Source organism: Thalassophryne amazonica, chromosome 1 (genome assembly GCF_902500255.1).
Source record: "Thalassophryne amazonica chromosome 1, fThaAma1.1, whole genome shotgun sequence".
Classification (NCBI taxonomy): Eukaryota; Metazoa; Chordata; class Actinopteri; order Batrachoidiformes; family Batrachoididae; genus Thalassophryne; species Thalassophryne amazonica.
In genome coordinates, this window is record NC_047103.1 from 23,020,046 (window position 1) to 23,042,114 (window position 22,069).

General features: G+C 39.6%; 1 protein-coding gene across 1 annotated transcript in view; it reads right to left on the reverse strand.

The window, feature by feature from the left end:
- slc4a2b (solute carrier family 4 member 2b) overlaps positions 1-22,069 on the reverse strand; it is a 133,788-nt gene that overhangs the window by 55,176 nt on the left and 56,543 nt on the right. Inside the window, exon 3 of the mRNA XM_034167135.1 lies at positions 7,358-7,530. Within this exon, the coding sequence (XP_034023026.1) occupies positions 7,358-7,417 (60 nt within the window). The 5' untranslated portion in view covers positions 7,418-7,530. The remainder of the gene's footprint in view (positions 1-7,357; positions 7,531-22,069) is intronic.

Sequence of the window (22,069 nt, forward strand, 5' to 3'; positions counted from 1 at the left end):
TGCTCTTTGATTTCATCTGTTTTAGTTTTTATTGTTGAGTTGGTTTATGTGAAGCGCCTTGAGATGACGCTGTCGTGATTTGATGCTCTATAATGCTGTGTTCACACCGGGCGCGACGCGAGCGACAGCAGCGACAGGTTGCCATGTAATCCCTATGGAACGACGCGTTTTGGCGCCAAGTCACACAGTGCGACGCAATGGACGCGAATGAAGCAACGTGACTGAAGCGATTTTGAGCGATTGACGCATTTGTGGCGCGATATTGCGTCGCATCACATCGCGTTATTTTACGTGCACGCGCGAGCGAATCGTCCATGGAGATTATTTTACTTATTAACTACACAGAGGTATAATAAAGCAAATGGTGACTGGTTTCTAAACACAATTATGACAGAGTTTTTGGGAAAGAGCGAGGAGCAGCCCCGCAGCAAGCAGCGGACTTTCTTTCTTTTTATTTTATGTGCATGCGCGAGTGAATCGTCTGTGGAGAATATTTTATTAATTAACTACACAGATTTATAATAAAACAAATGGTGACTGGTTTCTAAACACAATTATGACAGAGGTTTTGGGGGAAGAGCGAGCTGCAGCCCCGCAGCAGCGGGAGCGGAGTTTCTTTTTATGTTATGTGCGCACGCAAGCGAATCGTCCATGGAGATTATTTTACTCATTAACTACACAGATGTATAATAAAACAAATGGTGACTGGTTTCTAAACACAAATATGAAAGAGTTTTTTGAGAAAGAGCGAGGAGCAGCAAGGAGCGGAGTTTCTTTTATGTTTTACGTGTGCGCGCGAGCAAATCATCTGTGGAGAATATTTTATTAATTAACTACACAGATGTATAATAAAACAAATGGTGACTGGTTTCTAAACACAATTATGACAGAGTTTTTGGGGAAGAGCAAGCTGCAGCCCCGCAGCAAGGAGAGTAGTTTCTTTTTTTTTTTTTTTTTTCTTTTTTTTTTATTGTTTACATGTGCGCGCGTGAACGGGACAGGAGGTCCTCAAACTGGGTCCTGCAGAGGCGGAAGGACCGTTGAAAGCGGCCGTCATCCAGACGCAGCTTCTGCAACAAATAATGATACTCCCTGAATTGGGAACGTCTCATGACATTTGTCAGCTTTCCACAACAACTCGCTCCATGTGATCAAGGTCCGTCATGTTAACTTGACAGACAACCGGAGCCGGCGAGCGGAATGGAAGCTCCTCCTATTTGATGACGCACCGGGGCGAATTTTCACAGCAAAAGCAGAGCAACACACCGGGCAAAGGAGGCGCGTCCGTCACCACGCGACCCCCGTGAATTTAGAGCATCTGATCGCACCCGGTGTGAATGCAGCATAAGAGTAATAAATTGAAATTGTCACCTTGGGTCACTTTCAATGACTTCAGCCATCAGAAGTGTATCTGCATGTGATGAACGCGTGTACACGTCTAAAGATTCACTTGTGCCGGCGGTGACATTCATGTCTCTGGCATCTCTGCCTTTGAAAGCAAAATATGCATTAAAGAGTTTATGGAAGACCAGAGGTGTATGGCGTTGCCAATACCTCTGCAAAGGAATGAAGGTCAAAACTCTTCAGTCCTGATACTTCCAGTGCCACTGTTTGGCTGTGAGACTTTCACAATAAACACTGACCTAAAATGACACCACTTACAAACGTAATACAGACAAGAACGTACAATTGACTAAAACATTTTTTTCGTCCCAAAATGAAACGTGCTGTATTTCTTTACAAATTGCATCCTGAAGTGAAGCACAGCAGCTGTAAGAGTTCAGCTCAGATATATGGAAAGACATTCATGACAATGCCTGAAAGGAAATGCTTTTGACAAAAACTACAGATTTTGTTTATTCCTATTTATGTCCAGAGATCAAGGATCCACCATGTAGAGTTTATTATATCCAAAGTTTAAGGATCCAGTGACCAATTTCATATTTATTTACTTTAACACTCAATAAAATGTTCAACTTCAATTCAATTGGCTTATAAAGTACCAAATCACAACAAAATCTAAATATACTAAAACAAATGTATCACAATTGTACACATATCACAACTGTGATATGTTTACAATTGTGATGTATTTGTTTTAGTATATTTAGTCATGGACATGATGAATATTGTTACCTGCTGGACTGTTTCTAATTTTGATTGGTATCAATGGAAAATGTCTTCTGTGAACTGTCTGTAGCTCAATATATATATATATATATATATATATATATATATATATATATATATATTTTTTTATTGATTTTATCAACTGAAAAAAAAAAATCATATATAGATTCAGGTATAACTGAAAGATTTTGGCAATAAATTTGATCCTGTTTACAGTCAATTTTTGTTATAGTGTGTTTTTTTAGGACATCATGTTCATACAAATAAGAAGTGTTCATTATGGTCCATGAAGTATAATAAATATATTAAAAGAAGTGTGACAGTGTATGTTGCACACAAATAAAAGAATGAAGATTATTGAATAACAAGACGCGTACGATTTTTATTTTATCATTGGGCAAAAATGCATCTGTCAGATATTCACTCTGGATCCAGCCCTGTTACGGTACACTCTTCCAAGACATTTATGTGTTCAGTGTTTAGGTTTCATCATTAATTCATTAATCCAGTCAGGAAGATATCTGAAAACAATAAATTTCTTTGTAAGTTATTGAAGACAACAACAACAACAACAACAGGGGTACTCAGAGCACATGCTGGTGGAGCAAGCCTTTAACCTAGTGATCTTACAGAACGTGCCCCTTCAAGGTAATGATGGATAGAACAGTTCCAGTCATTGCACTTTCCTGTCAGGTTTCATCATACAAGTATAGAACAAAAAGTTTAAAAGATGCAATAACATCACTTGAAATGTTCAACAATTAGTTTGTGGACCTACAGTCTCATCTGAACACACTGCCTGAATTTTTTTACACCACATTTTGTGAAATCACATTAAAAACATCTGATCATGACAAACATAAAATGAGTCAACGTTGCAGACCTCACTTTTTATAGACTACACAGCCCATAGATTGGTACATGTAAACTACTGATTTTCTGTTTGTTTGTTTTTGTTCCACCCCTATTAAAGGCCAATTTTGTTGGATGTGTAACACCTATGATACAGTGAGGAAAATAAGTATTTGTAAGTTAATAAGTTAATAAGTTCTCCCACTTAGAAATCATGAAGGCGTCTGTAATTTTCATCTTAGGTGCATGTCCACTGTGAGAGACATAATCTAAAAAAAAAAAAAAAAAGAATCCCGAAATCACAATGTATAATTTTTAAATAATTTATTTGTATGTTACTGCTGCAAATAAGTATTTGAACCCCTACCAACCAGCAAGAATTCTGGCTCACACAGACCTGTTAATTTTTCTTTAAGAAGCCCTCTTATTCTGCACTCTTTACCTGTATTAATTGCACCTGTTTGAACTTGTTACCTGTATAAAAGACACCTGTTCAGACACTCAATCAATCACACTCCAACCTGTCCACCATAGCCAAGACCAAAGAGCTGTCTAAGGACTCCAGGGACAAAACTGTAGACCTGCACAAGGCTGGGATGGACTACAGGACAACAGGCAAGCAGCTTGGTAGAAGACAACAACTGTTATGATTATTTATTAGAAAGTGGAAGAAACACAAGATGACTGTCAATCTCCCTCGGTCTGGGATTCCATGCAAGATCTCACTTTGTGGGGTAAGGATGATTCTGAGAAAGCTCAGAACTACACAGGAGGACCTGGTCAATGACCTGAAGAGAGCTGGGACCACAGTCACAAAGATTACATTAGTAACACATGATGCTGTCATGGTTTAAAATCCTGCAGGGCAGCAAGGTCTCCCTGCTCAAGCCAGCACATGTCCAGGCCTGTTTGAAGTTCACCAGTGACCATCTGGATGATCCAGAGGAGGCGTGGGAGAAGATCATGTGGTCAGATGAGACCAGAATAGAACTTTTTGGAATCAACTCCACTTATCATGTTTAGAGGATGAGAACAACCCCAAGAAAACCATCCCAACCGTGAAGCATGGGGGTGGAAACATCATACTTTGGGGGTGCTCTTCTACAAAGGGGACAGGACGACTGCACCGTATTGAAGGGAGGATGGATGGGGTCATGTATTGCGAGATTTTGGCAAACAACCTCCTTCTCTCAGTAAGAGCACTGAAGATGGGTCATGGCTGGGTCTTCCAGCATGACAATGACCCCAAACACACAGCCAGGGCAATTAAGGAGGGGCTCCATAAGAAGCATTTCAAGGTCCTGGAGTGGCCTGGCCAGTCTCCAGACCTGAACTCAATAGAAAAATCTTTGGAGGGAGCTGAAACTCCAAACCTGAAAGATCTAGAGAAGATCTGTATGGAGGAGTGGACCAAAATCCCTGCTGCAGTGTGTGCAAACCTGATGAAAAACTACAGGAAACGTTTGACCTCTGTAATTGCAAACAAAGGCTACTGTACCAAATATTAACATTGATTTTCACAGGTGTTCAAATTATTTGCAGCAGTAACATACAAATAAATTATTTTAAAAAATCATACATTGTGATTTCTGGATTTTTTATTAGATTATGGCTCTCACAGTGGACATGCACCTAAGATGAAAATTTCAGACCCCTCCCTGATTTCTATGTGGGAGAACTTGCAAAATCGGAGGGTGTTCAAATACTTATTTTCCTCACTGTTATGTCAATGAGCTACTGACAATGTAAAATTGTATAATAAATGCACTAGAACCAGACTGAACATTAACCAGTTGCAAAGCTCACGTAGACATTTAACAAAAGCCTAATTCAGGCTACTTATAGGCTGGTACTGTGTGCACCTTTTAGGATCATGCGTGAAGAAGGAGAAGAGATGCAGAAACCGTGAAAGATCAATCAGACTTTAGAAATCACTACGCTGAACTCACCTGAAATACATATAAAAAGTCCATCAGTTCTCCTACAAATGCACAACCACAGCCTAAAAGGCATCAAGATTGTTCTATTTGTTTTTCCGATGTCCAAAATAAAAATATCCACAAGTCGTGCAGGCAGCTTTCATTGTAGATAAACTTTCCTGATTTCGGTTGACCCTCATCACATGACCAGGGCTGATCTTCAGGGAAGGAAGACAACATTACGCAGTTTCATAACGGCTGCTCTTAAAAACCCCAACAGGATCTACTCAACCACAGGTGCACTCACACATTGTTGAGAAGATAATAATTAACTTGGTCAAGCTAGAGCCAAGAGAATAACTGCTTTAGACCAGTCATATTGCACACATTTTTATCTTTGTGAGAGACTACCTGATACCAAATCTTATCCTGGACAGCTTCCTTAATCAGACATAAAGGATGTATATGTCAAATAAACATTTTAAACACTATAAAGAATGATTTTCATTCGTTGCTAAACATCTAAGCCAAGACAATTATGACTTGAATGTGAACACACTAAACTATATAGTTTAAACTACACAGCATTTTATGGTCCTAACTAACCAATTGTTTGGATTCTGGATTAATAACTCAGTCATGTTTCGCTTCATTTCACCTTAGTGTTGTATCTTTCCTCCCTTGTGTACTTTTATTCTAAACTCTGTTTTATTCCTTGTGGCCTGTACCCGATTTACACGTTTCTCCACTTACGCACTAATTTCTTAGTCTTTTCAACCAGTCACAACTCATCTTTTCACTAGATTGCCCAACCTCATGTCTGCTTTCTCCTTCATATGTGCCTCTGGCTTTTCGGCACACACTGCCCTCCTCTCTTCTGAGGATAATTTGCAGATTCTGGATTTGGCCATCTGGTATGATTGAACATTGTGTACTGACCCCTGCCTACTTTTGTGGACAATGCTTCTGCTACACCCTTCAAGGACATCGCTGTTTTTGGACCATTTAACTGTGTAACCGACGTCTGCCTGTTGAATAGACAGATCTCCTCTGCCACTTCAGCTGCAGTTTTGTATGACAAAACCAGCTTTTTACCCACATATACATTGCCGTTCTCATCATTGGGGTCCTCTGTCAATCCATTATAAGTTATTTATTCCCATAAGTCATCATATCATTTCTAAGGGGGGGAAAAGGGAAAGAAAAGCAAATCTTGACATCTGACAAGCTGAAAATATGGCATTAAGTATTTAATCAAATAATTTAATCAAATTCCATACCGCCAACAATGACAAGTCAGGCCGAGAACCCTCCCCAGGTCAGGGGGGAAAATAATAAGCCAATGAAAAATAATGTCAAATGTCTGTTAATTTTTTTCCAACCCATTCAAATGCAGGGTTATTTCTGATGTCTTAGATACATTATTTGCACTGTCCCTTTTCCCCCTGATCGATGGTACCAAAATAATTTCAAGGACATTCAGTTATGTAATGCACTGGACATTCAAATCCTAAGAGCGGCACATTTGTTTTAGACCCATTGATTAAAGCAATTTGAAGTCCCCTAATTTGCACCAGTAGAGATAACCAACTTCTAATTGTATACAGATTGTACTCCAAATGTAGAAAATTCTTTGATTTATTCCATCATTTTTCATATTTGTTTTTCCTAGTAACATGCTTAAAAACCAATAAAATAAAAAAATGCACTTACTACAATCCATCTAATTCCTGTTACGCATAACGCTACTGGTATACAGCCATGTAGAACCACCCAAAAGTGTATTTTTTTTAAAAAATCTGAGCTTATATTTTATTCCTTTGAAATCACTCTAAAATTAACTTGAAGAACTCTGATTACTTTGGCTGCCGACCAGCTCAGCTCCAGGCCTCGTCAGACATATTTATCTGCAATCCCTTAATTATGTTTTTTTCATTACAAATTCCGTTTATTTTATGAATTAGTAAAAAGGAAAAAGTTGTGGAACCGCTGACACTCACAAAACCAAAAGGGGATTTCAGAAGGAGTTTCTCTTACTGCAACTCTTTGTTTCTGGACTACTTTAACTTTTTTCTTGTCTCTTCTTTAAAATGCTCAATACCAAGAACTTCAGTGTGTGTGTGTGTATATATATATATATATATATATATATATATATATATATATATATATATATATGCGTACACACACACACACACACACACTAGGATTTTGCTGTCAGACAGAGCAACACTGTCCAAAACACACACTCTGAAGCCAGAGACAAAGCTGATTCAGCATAAATACAGCGCCAACGATCAAACACAAACTGAGGCAATTTTGGGGCTGGACAGTTACATTTTCATGGGGAAAGAGGGGGAAGAGACTGAACTGCTACCTGTGAGAATAACAGCATTATTCAGGTTTGTTCATGTTGCCAATGACTGGAGCACAAACCCTTTTTCTCGTGGACTTACATTGTGAAGACCCGATGACACGGTGCCTTTAATCGGGTTTGGAGAGGCAGGGTTACTCATGGCTCTGCAGAAGCGTCACTGCTGGAGAGGCTCCGTGAGGTTGGTTTACAGCGGTGTGGGCTTTAGCCCTTCTCTTTCTCACTGGGACTCAGACAGCTTTTGGCAAGCATTACCTGGAGACAGACCGGTTCAAGGGTTAGTTAAACAAAACTGGAGATTTAAAATATGAAGCGGTGAAGTAGCTGCAGGCTAATACCTGTGTATGAAAACGAAATATGAGGACAGTATGTGTTTTTTGTTGTTGTTTTGGCTCAGTTTGCCTGTACGGTGAATTTTAAAGGAGTTAAACACTGAAGCAACTGAGCAGATGTTCAAATCCATGCAAGGATGAGAGCAAGATTCAAATTCATACATGCATGATCCCGCGCATGCAAAGCAAGTAAACCAATAAGGAGGGCTAACAGCATCATGAAAACATGCTGAGGCCCCCCCGGAGAGGCTGGTTTATTGGACACTGATGGTGATACGATAGTAATGAACATGAGAACCATTTCAGTCCATGCAGATTGTGCATGATCACACATATGGGGCTGACTGTTTGGGTGCATGCAAGAGAACTTTTGAAACAGGAACGGCTGCCAAAGTGACACAAACATGCCTCGATCAATGACAGGAGAAACAGAAGGAAAGAAGAGGAAATGACTGTGCACATTCTCCTATGCCTGTCTCATTGTGCATGTCCAACCACTAGGAGCAGTCTGGCACCTGGGGACCAATTCCAGATGTAGAGACTCTGCCTTGGTCAGGGGCAGAGTAAAGAGCAGAACCTAAATAAACATGTTTTTGATTATTATGGTGATTCATTTAAATGTTATTACAAAATTGAAAATCTCATAAGTCTATTTTTAATGACCTGCCAAATGTAGTGACCTTGTAAATGTAATTTCCACCACACCATTGCCTTACAATATAAAACGCCTTGGGGCAACTGTTTGTTGTGATTTGGAGCTACAACCCCTGGCAAAAATTATGGAATCACCGGCCTCGGAGGATGTTCATTCAGTTGTTTAATTTTGTAGAAAAAAAGCAGATCACACACATGACACAAAACTAAAGTCATTTCAAATGGCAACTTTCTGGCTTTAAGAAACACTATAAGAAATCAAGAAAAAAAGATTGTGGCAGTCAGTAACGGTTACTTTTTTAGACCAAGCAGAGGAAAAAAATATGGAATCACTCAATTCTGAGGAAAAAATTATGGAATCACCCTGTAAATTTTCATTCCCAAAACTAACACCTGCATCATATCAGATCTGCTCATTAGTCTGCATCTAAAAAGGAGTGATCACACCTTGGAGAGCTGTTGCACCAAGTGGACTGACATGAATCATGGCTCCAACACGAGAGATGTCAGTTGAAACAAAGGAGAGGATTATCAAACTCTTAAAAGAGAGTACATCATCATGCAATGTTGCAAAAGATGTTGGTTGTTCACAGTCAGCTGTGTCTAAACTCAGGACCAAATACAAAAAACATGGGAAGGTTGTTAAAGGCAAACATACTGGTAGACCAAGGAAGACATCAAAGCGTCAAGACAGAAAACTTAAAGCAATATGTCTCAAAAATCCAAAAATGCACAACAAAACAAATGAGGAACGAATGGGAGGAAACTGGAGTCAACGTCTATGACTGAACTGTAAGAAACCGCCTAAAGGAAATGGGATTTACATACAGAAAAGCTAAGCGAAAGCCATCATTAACACCTAAACAGAATAAACAAGGTTACAATGGGCTAAGGAAAAGCAATCGTGGACTGTGGATGACTGGATGAAAGTGATATTCAGTGATGAATCTCAAATCTGCATTGGGCAAGGTGATGATGCTGGAACTTTTGTTTGGTGCCGTTCCAATGAGATTTATTAAGATTTCCACAGTCATTGATGATATGGGGCTGCATGTCAGGTAAAGGCACTGGGGAGATGGCTGTCATTACATCATCAATAAATGTACAAGTTTACGTTGATATTTTGGACAATTGAAAGGATGTTTGGGGATGATGAAATCATTTTTCAAGATGATAATGCATCTTGCCATAGAGCGAAAACTGTGAAAACGTTCCTTGCAAAAAGACACATAGGATCAATGTCATGGCATAGGGTCAATGTCAACGAGCAGATCTGATTTGATGCAGGTTTTAGTTTGGGGGATGGAAATTTACAGGGTGATTCCATAATTTATTCCTCAGAATTGAGTGATTCCATATTTTTCTCCTCTGCTTGGTCTAAAAAAGTAACCGCTACTGACTGCCACAATCTTTTTTTCTTGATTTCTTATAGTGTTTCTTAAAGCCAGAAAGTTGCCATTTGAAATGACTTTAGTTTTGTGTCATGTCTGTGATCTGCTTTTTTTTCCACAAAATTAAACAACTGAATGAACATCCTCCGAGGCCGGTGATTCCATAATTTTTGCCAGGGGTTGTATATACATGTGCTCTGATGTCACTGTTTATCTCCATAGAAACTACCCAAACAATCTTTCATACAAACTGTTTAAAGGGACATTACAGTGTTGTGGTGGAAATTACGGCAATAGTGTGGGACAACTACATTTTGTTTAAAAAAATCACAACAGTTGTATGACATTGAATACCCCAATTATGTTTTGATTATTTTACTGATATTTTATTCAGAGATATTTTAAAACATTAGAAAAAACGTTTCTTTACCATTCATTTTTATCACTGAAGATCAAAAGTCTGGGTGTGGGACAAGCACAAAACGGCAATATTTGCATATAATGATGCTGAAAAAAGGTGAAATAGTCATCATAGACTACTAGAACAAATTTCTTAACACACTTTCATTGTAAAGATAACTATAAAAGTGTGAAATTTCCCTTTTTTTCTGTTTTTCATACAATATGATCAAAGGACATAATAAGTGCCCGTAGTCTAAGAATCACCCAGCAAGAGCTTCTTTTGCCAACTTGTCAGCTTTTTCATTTCCCTTAATGCCTGTATGACTAGGTATCCAGGCAAATATTACATGCTTACCTAATGTACCGAATGTATACAAAGTTTCCAAAAGCTGAACAATATAGCTATATAAAGGAAGAAAAGCAGGGGGCCTAAGACTGACCCCTATGGAACCCCAAATTTCATGTCACTAAGGTTAGAGGTAGTGTTACTGTACAAAACACAGTGAGAATGACTGGTCAAGTATGGCGTCAACCATGCAAGGGCAATCCCAGTAATCCCAAAGTGATTTTCCAGCCTATCAAGTAGAATATGATATGAGAGGTTATATGTGAGACACACCTTCCATGTTGTCATTATGAAATCGGTGGAGTAGCGATTTCTCATCCCTGCTTAGCAAATATTCTGCAATATCGGCTAACATGCAAGGTGGCCACAGTTTCAGACCCTGGACTTCATCTAACCATCCATCAGTTGCCTTCAAGGGGTCAGAAATGTGTATGTGTCCAACTATCAACAAGGACTGGTAGTCATTTTTGACAGCAGCTTTCTCTTCTTCCTTTGTCAGCACCAATGGTAGTTTCTGTACCGATGCAGCATACGCAAGGGCAGCCAGTTCTTCTTTCATTTGTCTACTGCCATACGCAGGCCTGTTTGTAACGGGTAATCTGCTGATCTTACAAAAATGCTTTAATTAGCCAACTTTCCAGCGGTTGAAATGGTCCAAATCATAGCACACCTCGCTGCTTTCCACCATCTTTGAATGTAGATTGGTAACCGAATAATTTAGCGTACCCATAATACACCGCACGGCCCGAGATGTGCACTTCGCTTATTACTTTCAGTCATTTCACCAACTTTCCTCCCAATCCAACCAAGACAGATACACAGGAATGAAAACACTCCTGTGTGATGGTGTAAAAATATGATTTTTAATAAATAATGCGGTAAACCACAAGCCAAAATCTTCTGCCTCACAGGTGAACATCCAGCCCTCAGGCTGCCATTTTGAGACCTCATGTCAACATTTTGGTTGAGGAAAGTATTTTCTGGAAGAATGTTAAGTACCTTTACATTCCCAGATACCACTTTAAAAATGTCTAAGTAGCCTAAACATAATGTGATTATGATTAAGCAGAAATTCTGACACTCAAGTATAAACTGCTCACAAGCAACAATTTCTACATGGACACAACTGCAGCCTTTTGTAAACGATGATAAACTACATGGATTCATTTCAACACTGTTGATCTTTATTTATATTTCAAGCCGTACCGGGCTTCCGCCATTCAAGGTCATCAACTATTACAGTCAGATAAGAGGCAGATAAAGTGGTGCACTGTATAAACGTGGCGACATGTGCCTTGCGTAACCTCCACCTTCATTACGTGCACGTTAATATTTTATAAATTACCTTACGGTCACATTAGCTACGAGCTACAGAGACAAAGTGACGACCTGTCGTACATTTTCAATCAGAGTGGGTGTTTTGCAACGACGAGACAATGATCGCTATACCACGAGGTGGGGTGCGCCAAAACAGACATAAATTTTATGCCAATGCTGAGTGACATGACACAGTGACTGCCAACCAGTGTAAAAATTGCGTGATGTCAGCTGGCTACTCGCTTCAACAAAATAATCTAAGATGGAGGAAAATGCTCCAAAACAGTTATATAATGCTCATGGGTAATTCTTTAACTACGGGCACTATTGGCCTTGTAAATGTAATTTCCACCACACCATTGCCTTACAATATAAAGCGCCTTGTTGTGATTTGGCGCTATATACATGTGCTCTGATGTTACTGTTTATCTCCATAGAAACTACCCACACAATCTTTCATACAAACCTTTTAAAGGGACATTATTGTTGTGGTGGAAATTACGGCAATAGTGTGGGACAACTACATTTCGTTTAAAAAAAATCACAACAGTTGTATGACATTGAATACCCCAATTATGTTTTGATTATTTTACTGATATTTTATTCAGAGCTATTTTAAAACATTAGAAAAAAATGTTTGTTTAATATTCATTTTTATCACTGAAGATCATAAGTCTGGGTGTGGGACAAGCACAAAACGGCAATATTTGCATATAATGATGCTGAAAAAAGGTGAAAAAGTCATCATAGACTACTAGGACAAATTTCTTAAAACACTTTCATTGTAAAGATAACTATAAAAGTGTGAAATTTCCCCTTTTTTCTTTTTTTCATAAAATATGATCAAGGGACATAAAAGTGCCCGTAGTCTAAGAATCACCCTCATACGTTTGCCATTTTCCCCCTCATTTTTTTCAAGTGTTAGCAACTTCAAAATCAAAAAATATAACGCAAGGCTAAAATACCCTCGGCTGTATGAGCATTGTATTATTCATAATTTGCAGTTGTTTAATTATTCAGATCCAACTGCCTTTCATACAATTTGTACATGTTTAATGAGTTGTCGCGGACTGTACAGAAATGGCCGCCCTCAATTTAATGTACAACGGTTCATTTCAGGTCAGCTTGGTGTATAAATCTCATCGTTTCAGGCAATGAGAGCTGTCAGCTGGCTGTTAGAAGCAAGTTAGAGACAAAACAAAACCAGCTGATTTCAATACACAATCAATGCAGCCCGAGTTGGTTTTTATCGACGGCCAGTTGCGGAAGCACGAATTCTCGCCTTCGGATTGCCACTTCGCCGAAAGTGACATGGCTCCGCAGCAACCCATAAAACCCCTTAATCAATCAAAACAATATTTATGTTTTAATGGTGCCTGCATGAGGGCCTTGCATGTGCGTGTACATGAGCTTTTGAGAAGAGCTGAAGTTGTGCAAATCAAGGAATATTTGTAGGTCACCCTCTGTGTGTTTGAAGGCATTAATGAGACAAATGTAACTCCATAGAAAGTTAGCTTTGAGTTGGCGAACGTTAGCGTGCACTCTGACGTCCACGATTTCGCTCTAGAGCTATTATTAGGTTCCAAAAGCAGCATTTTCAGTTATAGAACTGTTTATTTCTCGCTAGCTTTTACATAATGTATGATAAAGAGGTTATATTATCACACAAAGGAAACAGAGTTTTGCAGCTAGCTAAACCAGTCTATGATGCCATCATGCTAACATCGGCGAAATGTCTTCTAAATGACTTCAGAGGTTCCAAAAACAGCATTTTCAGTATTTTTGTCACTATCAATCAATCAATCTTTATTAATCCCACAAGGGACAATTTCATTTGAGCAGTCCGTTTAAGAAAAAATAAAACAATATATAACAACAATAAAACTAAGAAAAACAGACTTAAGAAGTCAAAATGAATAGCAAGAATAAATAAAAACATGGTAGACCTACGGAGCATTTAAAAGTCGAATTGCCGAAGGTATAAACGACTTTAAAAACCGGTTGGTTCTACACACCGGGGAAGCTATAACATATATATAAACACATAAATGAAGTGCTTTTAGACAGGCCTGGCACTGACCTCACGGCACAGCTCCACTCTGACTGGTGGTCACCCTGGGCACGCCAAAACAAAACTGAACAGTTTGGAAAATAATGTGACTTTTTAACCTGTTAAAATAGTTAGCCATCTTTGAACTTGTCCAAGGTGCAAGTCCCAAGAATGTTCTCTGTGAATTTGAAGATGCTGGGAATAATAGGACTGGACTTATGCCTGAGCACAGACAGATGAACGGACGGAAAACCTTCGCAATACCTGATGGCCATATTTTGGCCTTGGGTAAAACTGCAGTTTGTGAGACAATTACAGAGATGTCTGGATACAGTGATACAGGAGCGTCACTGTGAAAAATGTTTGACTGAAACAAATTGGTTCCGTGCAAGGCTGCAATGAAGGACAGAAGAATGTCACAATTCTATCTTTGGAAATAATAAAAAAAAGAAGCCCTCTTCCTGTCCCAACACAGCTTACCCATAAGCCATCTGAAAGTTTATCACTTACAAAGCAAATGAATAAGAAATACACCCACGCAAGAACAAAGGGGAGTCAAAGGGCAACATGAAATCAGACTGATTTAGGTGCATGACCTGCTGCAAATATACACAAACCAATCTACAGCCCCAATTTGTAATGAATTTAACATTTGACTCAAGCAGGGACAGAAACGTATAAGGAGACCCTCTTCTGGTCTTACTACAATCACACTGTGCAAAAAGCCACCTTGGCTCTCTGAGAGCAGCTATCAAAGAAATGATAAGCATCCATCGTGCCTGAGCACTGACACGAGTGACCTTGTTCACGACAAGGCCTTTCAAATAGCAGTGTATCATTAAAGTACAATCGCTGACAAGAGCTAAGCAGATCTGTGGGGTAAGAGTTGGACTCTCAATAGATGGACTGGGGTTTGATTCCAGGTGTGTGCTTCAGGCTACACATTTGTATCCTAAAAAAAAAAAAAAAAAAAAGACACTATCCGCATTGTCCCAGTCCATCCAGCTGTCAATGGATACTGGCCTTGGCTGAGGAAGTAACATGCAATGGACCGGAAACCTTAGAGGGGGAGTTGTAGACTCTCGTTCACTTTGTGCTACAGGGCCATTCCAGCCAAAGTGGTCCTGGGTCAGAAAAATAAAATTTTCAATTTTGTCCATGGGATACATTTTTTTTTGGAAACTTAGACATCTAAACCAGTAGAAAATTATAACTTTAGTTTGATTCATCACTTATGCCATCCGTGCCACATCAAACATAAGCCACTTTTCAAGATTAGAAAAAAGGCAAAAACAATGATATATGTTTTTCTCATTTTATTATAATTTCTAAAACAAAAATTACAGAGTCTAACAGTCTTTTACTGATTAGAGGCATACATTAATCAATGACAGTCACTCAATGCCTGATTTCAATCAATCAATCAATCAACTTTTTTCTTATATAGCGCCAAATCACAACAAACAGTTGCCCCAAGGCGCTGATTTACTGATGTTTTTTGAAAAAAAAATCTGATTAGGATTTAGTCAGTTGCCTATGTAATGCACGTAACAAAAATTACCCTTTTCTGTATGTAGAACCAAACACTGACCATATTTGGTTTGCATTTCTCTTAGTCAAAGGTAGAATGGGTCAATAAACAATAAAAACCAAAGAAATCACTGGGATTTTCATATTTTCCCTATGGAAATTTGCCTGAGAGATGTGTAACGCACGTAACGTTACGTGTGTTACAAAAAAATTAAAGGTCATTTTTTGCAGCAAAATCTTTTGTCTTTTTTCTCTCTGCCATTTTCTTGTGAGCATGTTGACATTTGATTTACACAACAGAATTGAATTCACAGAAAATATCTTCCTTGCCACCTGCTCCAACCATGCCTACTGGAACTGGTGGGTCCAGCTTTCTCAAAACATTCTCAGGCTCATAGTGACTGACATCAGGGCGTCCAGGCCAACACCACTTTCCTTTTCTGGCAGGTTTCATTACACTAACTTCAACATCAGAGCCATGGACAGCTAACACCTCACCTGGAAAATTCTTTCCATCATACCTAACCAAAGCCCAGTCACCTGGTTTTAGAGGGTCACTATCACTTTCACTAGGCCTACTTGCTCCGCTCTTACTGGTACCATAACATTCACAGCATTCACAACACCAGAAGCTTCTGTGTCTACATTGGTCCTAAACAATTCAACCTTTTCCCCATCACAACAAACAACGACATGCACCTTACTGATACCTGGGGCATCTTTTACATCTTGCCAAGGGTTTTGTTTTGACACAAACTCTGAAATTTCATCTGCTGACACATGAATGACTGTAACCCCTGGCATAGCCCCAACTGCAACTCGATAGAAATCTTCTAAACTCTGTACAACTTCTGCATGGTCACCTTTGCTCATTACCTTACTTCTCACAAGTGATTTAGCAGAACCTCCAATTATATCAACTACACCTTTACCATGAGAAGTAGCGAAATACTTCCACTCAACCTTGCACCCATACTTCTGAGACAACAATGCAACAAGCTTAACCATGAACCGATTCTTGAATTCAGACGTTGGACCATCTGTGAATATGGTAAATGTGTCATTCTGCTCAAATTTAATGTACTCTGACAACCTGTTTATATAAGTGTACACAGAATCTTTGCCCTTGTCTTGTGAGTTGGTAACTATAAGAAAAGACCGACAACTTTGGCCTTTGCTGTAGAGGGAACCAGTAAAAAGATTCACACTGCTTCTGGACCAGAGAGCACTTTGCATTTCATTTTGGTACTCGCAACTGTACACCACTGCAAAGTCTACTTGTAGAACATGTCTACTCTTGTCATTCTTGGCTTCTTCAAATGCAGCAAACTGTAAATGCTTAATACGGACATGTTCTCGGAAGTGAGGAAGTGCTTCTAACAACTCATCTTTTTTCTTCTTGCAGTTTCCTTTTTATGAATGGCTTCCTACCTGAACCCATTATAAAAAAAAAAGACTACTAAACCACTGTATTTTGTGAAAAATATTTATTTTCAAGAAAAATAAATCATTCAATGTTCATAACATGCCCCAAGAATTGATTTTTTCAAACCCAGTTCAGACGCGTAATGCACATAACTTTTTTTGTAACGTACGTAACACAGAAATTCCCCCATCCAAAGATTTCTGTGTTTCGTAAATCCCCAACAATACCTGATATGGTAACTTGATATACTGGGTGTTCAAATCATAATCAAGAGAAATGCACTCAGGTGCACACTTCACAGACTTTTGAGGATTCGAAAAAAGTGACAACATTTCATTTTTCTCTGAATGTAACACACGTAACATTGAAAATCAGGCTGTAGCCAAAAAGTGGATGAATGGAGGGAAATTTTTCTTAGTTTCCATGAAAGAGTACTGACCCAGGACCACAAACAATGTTTAAACAAAATGGAAACTCCAAGCAATAAAAAATTATAACCATATTTATCATCAAAATCTGTGTCCGAACTGTAACGTACGTAACACGGAATGGGCCTACAGTATTAGAAATAAGCACCAAAATCAATGGACAAGAGATTGAATGGAACACAATCTCTGGGCCAACTGGACAACAACTTCAGAATATATAGATTATGTTTTTGCAGAGACATCACTTACTGACTTGAAGTTAAGACGATAAGCAGACTAAACATGGTTTTGGCAGCCCTCTCCATCTGGACTGCCAAAATGATTATCCATGCATCAAATATTGAATTGCATAACAGGATCATTGGTGTTTGGAATAACAACTTTAATGAGTTCAGTGCACTGCAATCCATTCAGTAATGCCAACAAGGAAGCCAACTAGAGACCTCCCGTTAATTTGGGTGTGTTTGAAGATTACATTCTCATAAAATCTAGAGCCCACCACTGTGGAAGAAATGGGGCTGGCTGCCCAGGGATAAAGTTACAGAACCCTGGGATCCTGAGCAAAGAACCATGGGAACCAGCTTACCCACCTCAGGGCTCATCTGTAATAACACGTTTAGGATAACAATAATGACCAGAATAAAATAAACAGAATTTTCTTGATACCAAGCAGATTTACCAAGACAAGCTTCTCATTACTACATATTGTCTCCATTCAGACTGTATCTGTCACATTTAAAAAAGAGGAACTGGTTGTTTCTTGTGTAAGGTTTGAAATTACTAACAGGATTTTATTTTAATGCTGACACTGCAAGAGACAGAAATTCACATCAGGGTGAATGTGAGGCATTACTTGTAGAGCGCTTTGAGCGTCTGATGCAGATGGAAAAGCGCTATATAAATGCAGTCCATTTACATTTAACTATATGTCTCCTGGAAGAAGTTTGCAATGCCATCTGAAAGCCACTTTGGGGCTTTGCGTCTTACAAAAGCTTCCTTGACGTTAACATAAAAACACAATGTCAAATTGCGTCCTTCCACCTCAACTTTTCCTGTATAGGTTTATGTTCATTTTAAAAATTTCAGCACATTTTGGAGGCTTTGAAAAACTATCCTTATGTGAACAATTTAAGCATTGAAACAAACTAACTGGCTGCACACACATGAGCATAAAGCGTTATCGAGAGAAGACTTCAACTATTTGTGCGACGAGATGCAAACAAATGTCCACCTATTCTGGAAGAATTAACTTTTTAACGTAACATTTCCCATAATCCCCCGCGCTTCCCAGAATTCACCATGGCGCCAGTAGAGTTCCAGTGTTTCAAAACCATGCAAACAATGGCTAATGACAATGTGGACGGCGTCGATTCAGCGAGTTCAATGAGCTAATATGATGACACGTTCTCTCAAGAGAAGAAATGTAGCACCTGTGATGAATTTCTGCCGTGTCCAGATGTTGTCTTGTTGTCCATATCCACAAAGTGTGTTTACATTGTGCCCTAAATTAGTGTCGCAGACTGAATGGTCCCCCTAAAAATCGGTCCCCCCAGATGACGCGGTTCACGGATTAACACCTCGTTTCTGCTTCAAACTGCACTCCATTCATCATCTATCTCAGCAACAAGCTTTTGTACAACAATCATTTCCACATAAATTCAGCATTATTTCATCATAAAAGACGGTGGAAGCGATCAGAGCGCCGCGGTTAAACGAGCTGCTAGCTGATGTCGGACATTTCAAAGCATCACGGAATTTCATCTCGTTTCTGCTTAAAACTGACTTTAAAATGATTTAAGAGGTTTTACCTTTGTCATCTGATGGTTAATAATCCCATTAATCCATTTGATTGCTTTGGGTAAAGAGACTCTGTCTCAGATGTGCTGCTGTGGTCCGAAATGACGCATGCGCAGATGCAAAAGGCGGGCTGATTTTTAGGGGCAGACTGTTCGGTCTGCGACACTGGAACTCGGCTGAAACAGACCTCTCGCGCAGTCACAGTCTGAGATTCACAACTGCAAAACAGCGAATGGAGAGAAGACTAAAAACCGAGCAGGATCACATGATGAAACACCTGCAACTTAAGGACAACACATCGAGACTGTCAATTTTTCTGCTTCGACATCAAACGACCATATCACAAAAAGTAAAATTATCCTTGCATCTTTTTTAAAAGTTTAAAGATATTGTTGTTAGCTAAACCAACCTACATTGAAACATACAATGCATTCACAGCACTGTCCTTTCTCATGATTTTATGTTACAGCCTTAAATCCCCCCCCCCCCCCAAATTCTACACACAATACCCCAAAATGATGTGGAAAAAAGTGAGATTTTTGCAAATTTATTATCAAAAAAAATTACGTGTACATAAGTATTCACAGCCTTTGCCATGAAGTTCAAAATTGAACTTAGGTGTATCTGGTTTCCACTGATCATCACTGAGATGTTTCTACAGCTTAATTGGAGTCCATATGGTATGGAGTGAATTCAGTTGACTGGACATGATTTGGAAAGGCACACACCTGTTTACATATAAGGTCCCACAGTTGACAGTGCATGTCAGAGCACAAACCAAGCATGAAGTCAAAAGAATTGTCTGTAGACCTCCGAGACAGGATTGTCTTGAGGCACAAATCCAGGGAAGGGTACAAAAACATTTCTGCTGCTTTGAAGGTCCCAATGAGCACAGTGGCCTCCATTATCTGTAAATGGAAGAAGTTTGAATCCACTAGGACTCTTCCTAGAGCTGGCCGCTCGTCTAAACTGAGCGATTGGGGGAGAAACCAGGCACCATCCCCACAGTGAAGCATGGTGGTGGCAGCATCATGCTGTGGGGATGTTTTTGTGGTCTACTGGCCTCTACTGGTGGTTGTCTCTCACTGCGGAATTGTATCACTTCCTGTTCCAGAGCACAGTGGTGTTTTTCTGTATCTGTTAGCTGTTTAATCTGCGCAGTTAGATTGATCTAGTTACCTAGATTACGATTTGTTTCCCAGTGTAATCTTTACGTGCCTTAACTAAAGCACTCCTTCTGCTGAATCACCTCTAAATTATTTACACATTATTCACTTTGCGTGTTTTTAGGAATCCGCTAGCTTAGCGCAGCTACTAGCTCTTAGCCGATTTAGCATGGCGGCTTCTCCTGTCTCTCCTGCACTTTTCTGCTCTGGGTGTGAAATGTTTAGTTATTCCTCGGCCTCCTTTAGCAGTAATGGTACTTGTAATAAGTGTAGCTTATTCGTAGCTTTGGAGGCCAGGCTGGGCGAATTGGAGACTCGGCTCCGCACCGTGGAAAATTCTACAGCTAGCCAGGCCCCTGTAGTCGGTGCGGACCAAGGTAGCTTAGCCGCCGTTAGTTCCCCCCTGGCAGATCCCGAGCAGCCGGGAAAGCAGGCCGACTGGGTGACTGTGAGGAGGAAGCGTAGTTCTAAACAGAAGCCCCGTGTACACCGCCAACCCGTTCACATTTCTAACCGTTTTCCCCACTCTGCAACACACCCGCCGAGGATCAAACTCTGGTTATTGGCGACTCTGTTTTGAGAAATGTGAAGTTAGCGACACCAGCAACCATAGTCAATTGTCTTCCGGGGGCCAGAGCAGGCGACACTGAAGGAAATTTGAAACTGCTGGCTAAGGCTAAGCATAAATTTGGTAAGATTGTAATTCACGTCGGCAGTAATGACACCCGGTTACGCCAATCGGAGGTCACTAAAATTAACATTAAATCGGTGTGTAACTTTGCAAAAACAATGTCGGACTCTGTAGTTTTCTCTGGGCCCCTCCCCAACCGGACCGGGAGTGACATGTTTAGCCGCATGTTCTCCCTGAATTGCTGGCTGTCTGAGTGGTGTCCAAAAAATGAGGTGGGCTTCATAGATAATTGGCAAAGCTTCTGGGGAAAACCTGGTCTTGTTAGGAGAGACGGCATCCATCCCACTTTGGATGGAGCAGCTCTCATTTCTAGAAATCTGGCCAATTTTCTTAAATCCTCCAAACCGTGACTATCCAGGGTTGGGACCAGGAAGCAGAGTTGTAGTCTTACACTCCTCTCTGCAGCTTCTCTCCCCCTGCCATCCCCTCATTACCCCATCCCCGTAGAGACGGTGTCTGCTCCCAGACCACCAATAACCAGCATAAATCTATTTAAGCATAAAAATTCAAAAAGAAAAAATAATATAGCACCTTCAACTGCACCACAGACTAAAACAGTTAAATGTGGTCTATTAAACATTAGGTCTCTCTCTTCTAAGTCCCTGTTGGTAAATGATATAATAATTGATCAACATATTGATTTATTCTGCCTTACAGAAACCTGGTTACAGCAGGATGAATATGTTAGTTTAAATGAGTCAACACCCCCGAGTCACACTAACTGTCAGAATGCTCGTAGCACGGGCCGGGGCGGAGGATTAGCAGCAATCTTCCATTCCATCTTATTAATTAATTAAAAACCCAGACAGAGCTTTAATTCATTTGAAAGCTTGACTCTTAGTCTTGTCCATCCAAATTGGAAGTCCCAAAAACCAGTTTTATTTGTTATTATCTATCGTCCACCTGGTCGTTACTGTGAGTTTCTCTGTGAATTTTCAGACCTTTTGTCTGACTTAGTGCTTAGCTCAGATAAGATAATTATAGTGGGCGATTTTAACATCCACACAGATGCTGAGAATGACAGCCTCAACACTGCATTTAATCTATTATTAGACTCTATTGGCTTTGCTCAAAAAGTAAATGAGTCCACCCACCACTTTAATCATATCTTAGATCTTGTTCTGACTTATGGTATGGAAATAGAAGACTTAACAGTATTCCCTGAAAACTCCCTGCTGTCTGATCATTTCTTAATAACATTTACATTTACTCTGATGGACTACCCAGCAGTGGGGAATAAGTTTCATTACACTAGAAGTCTTTC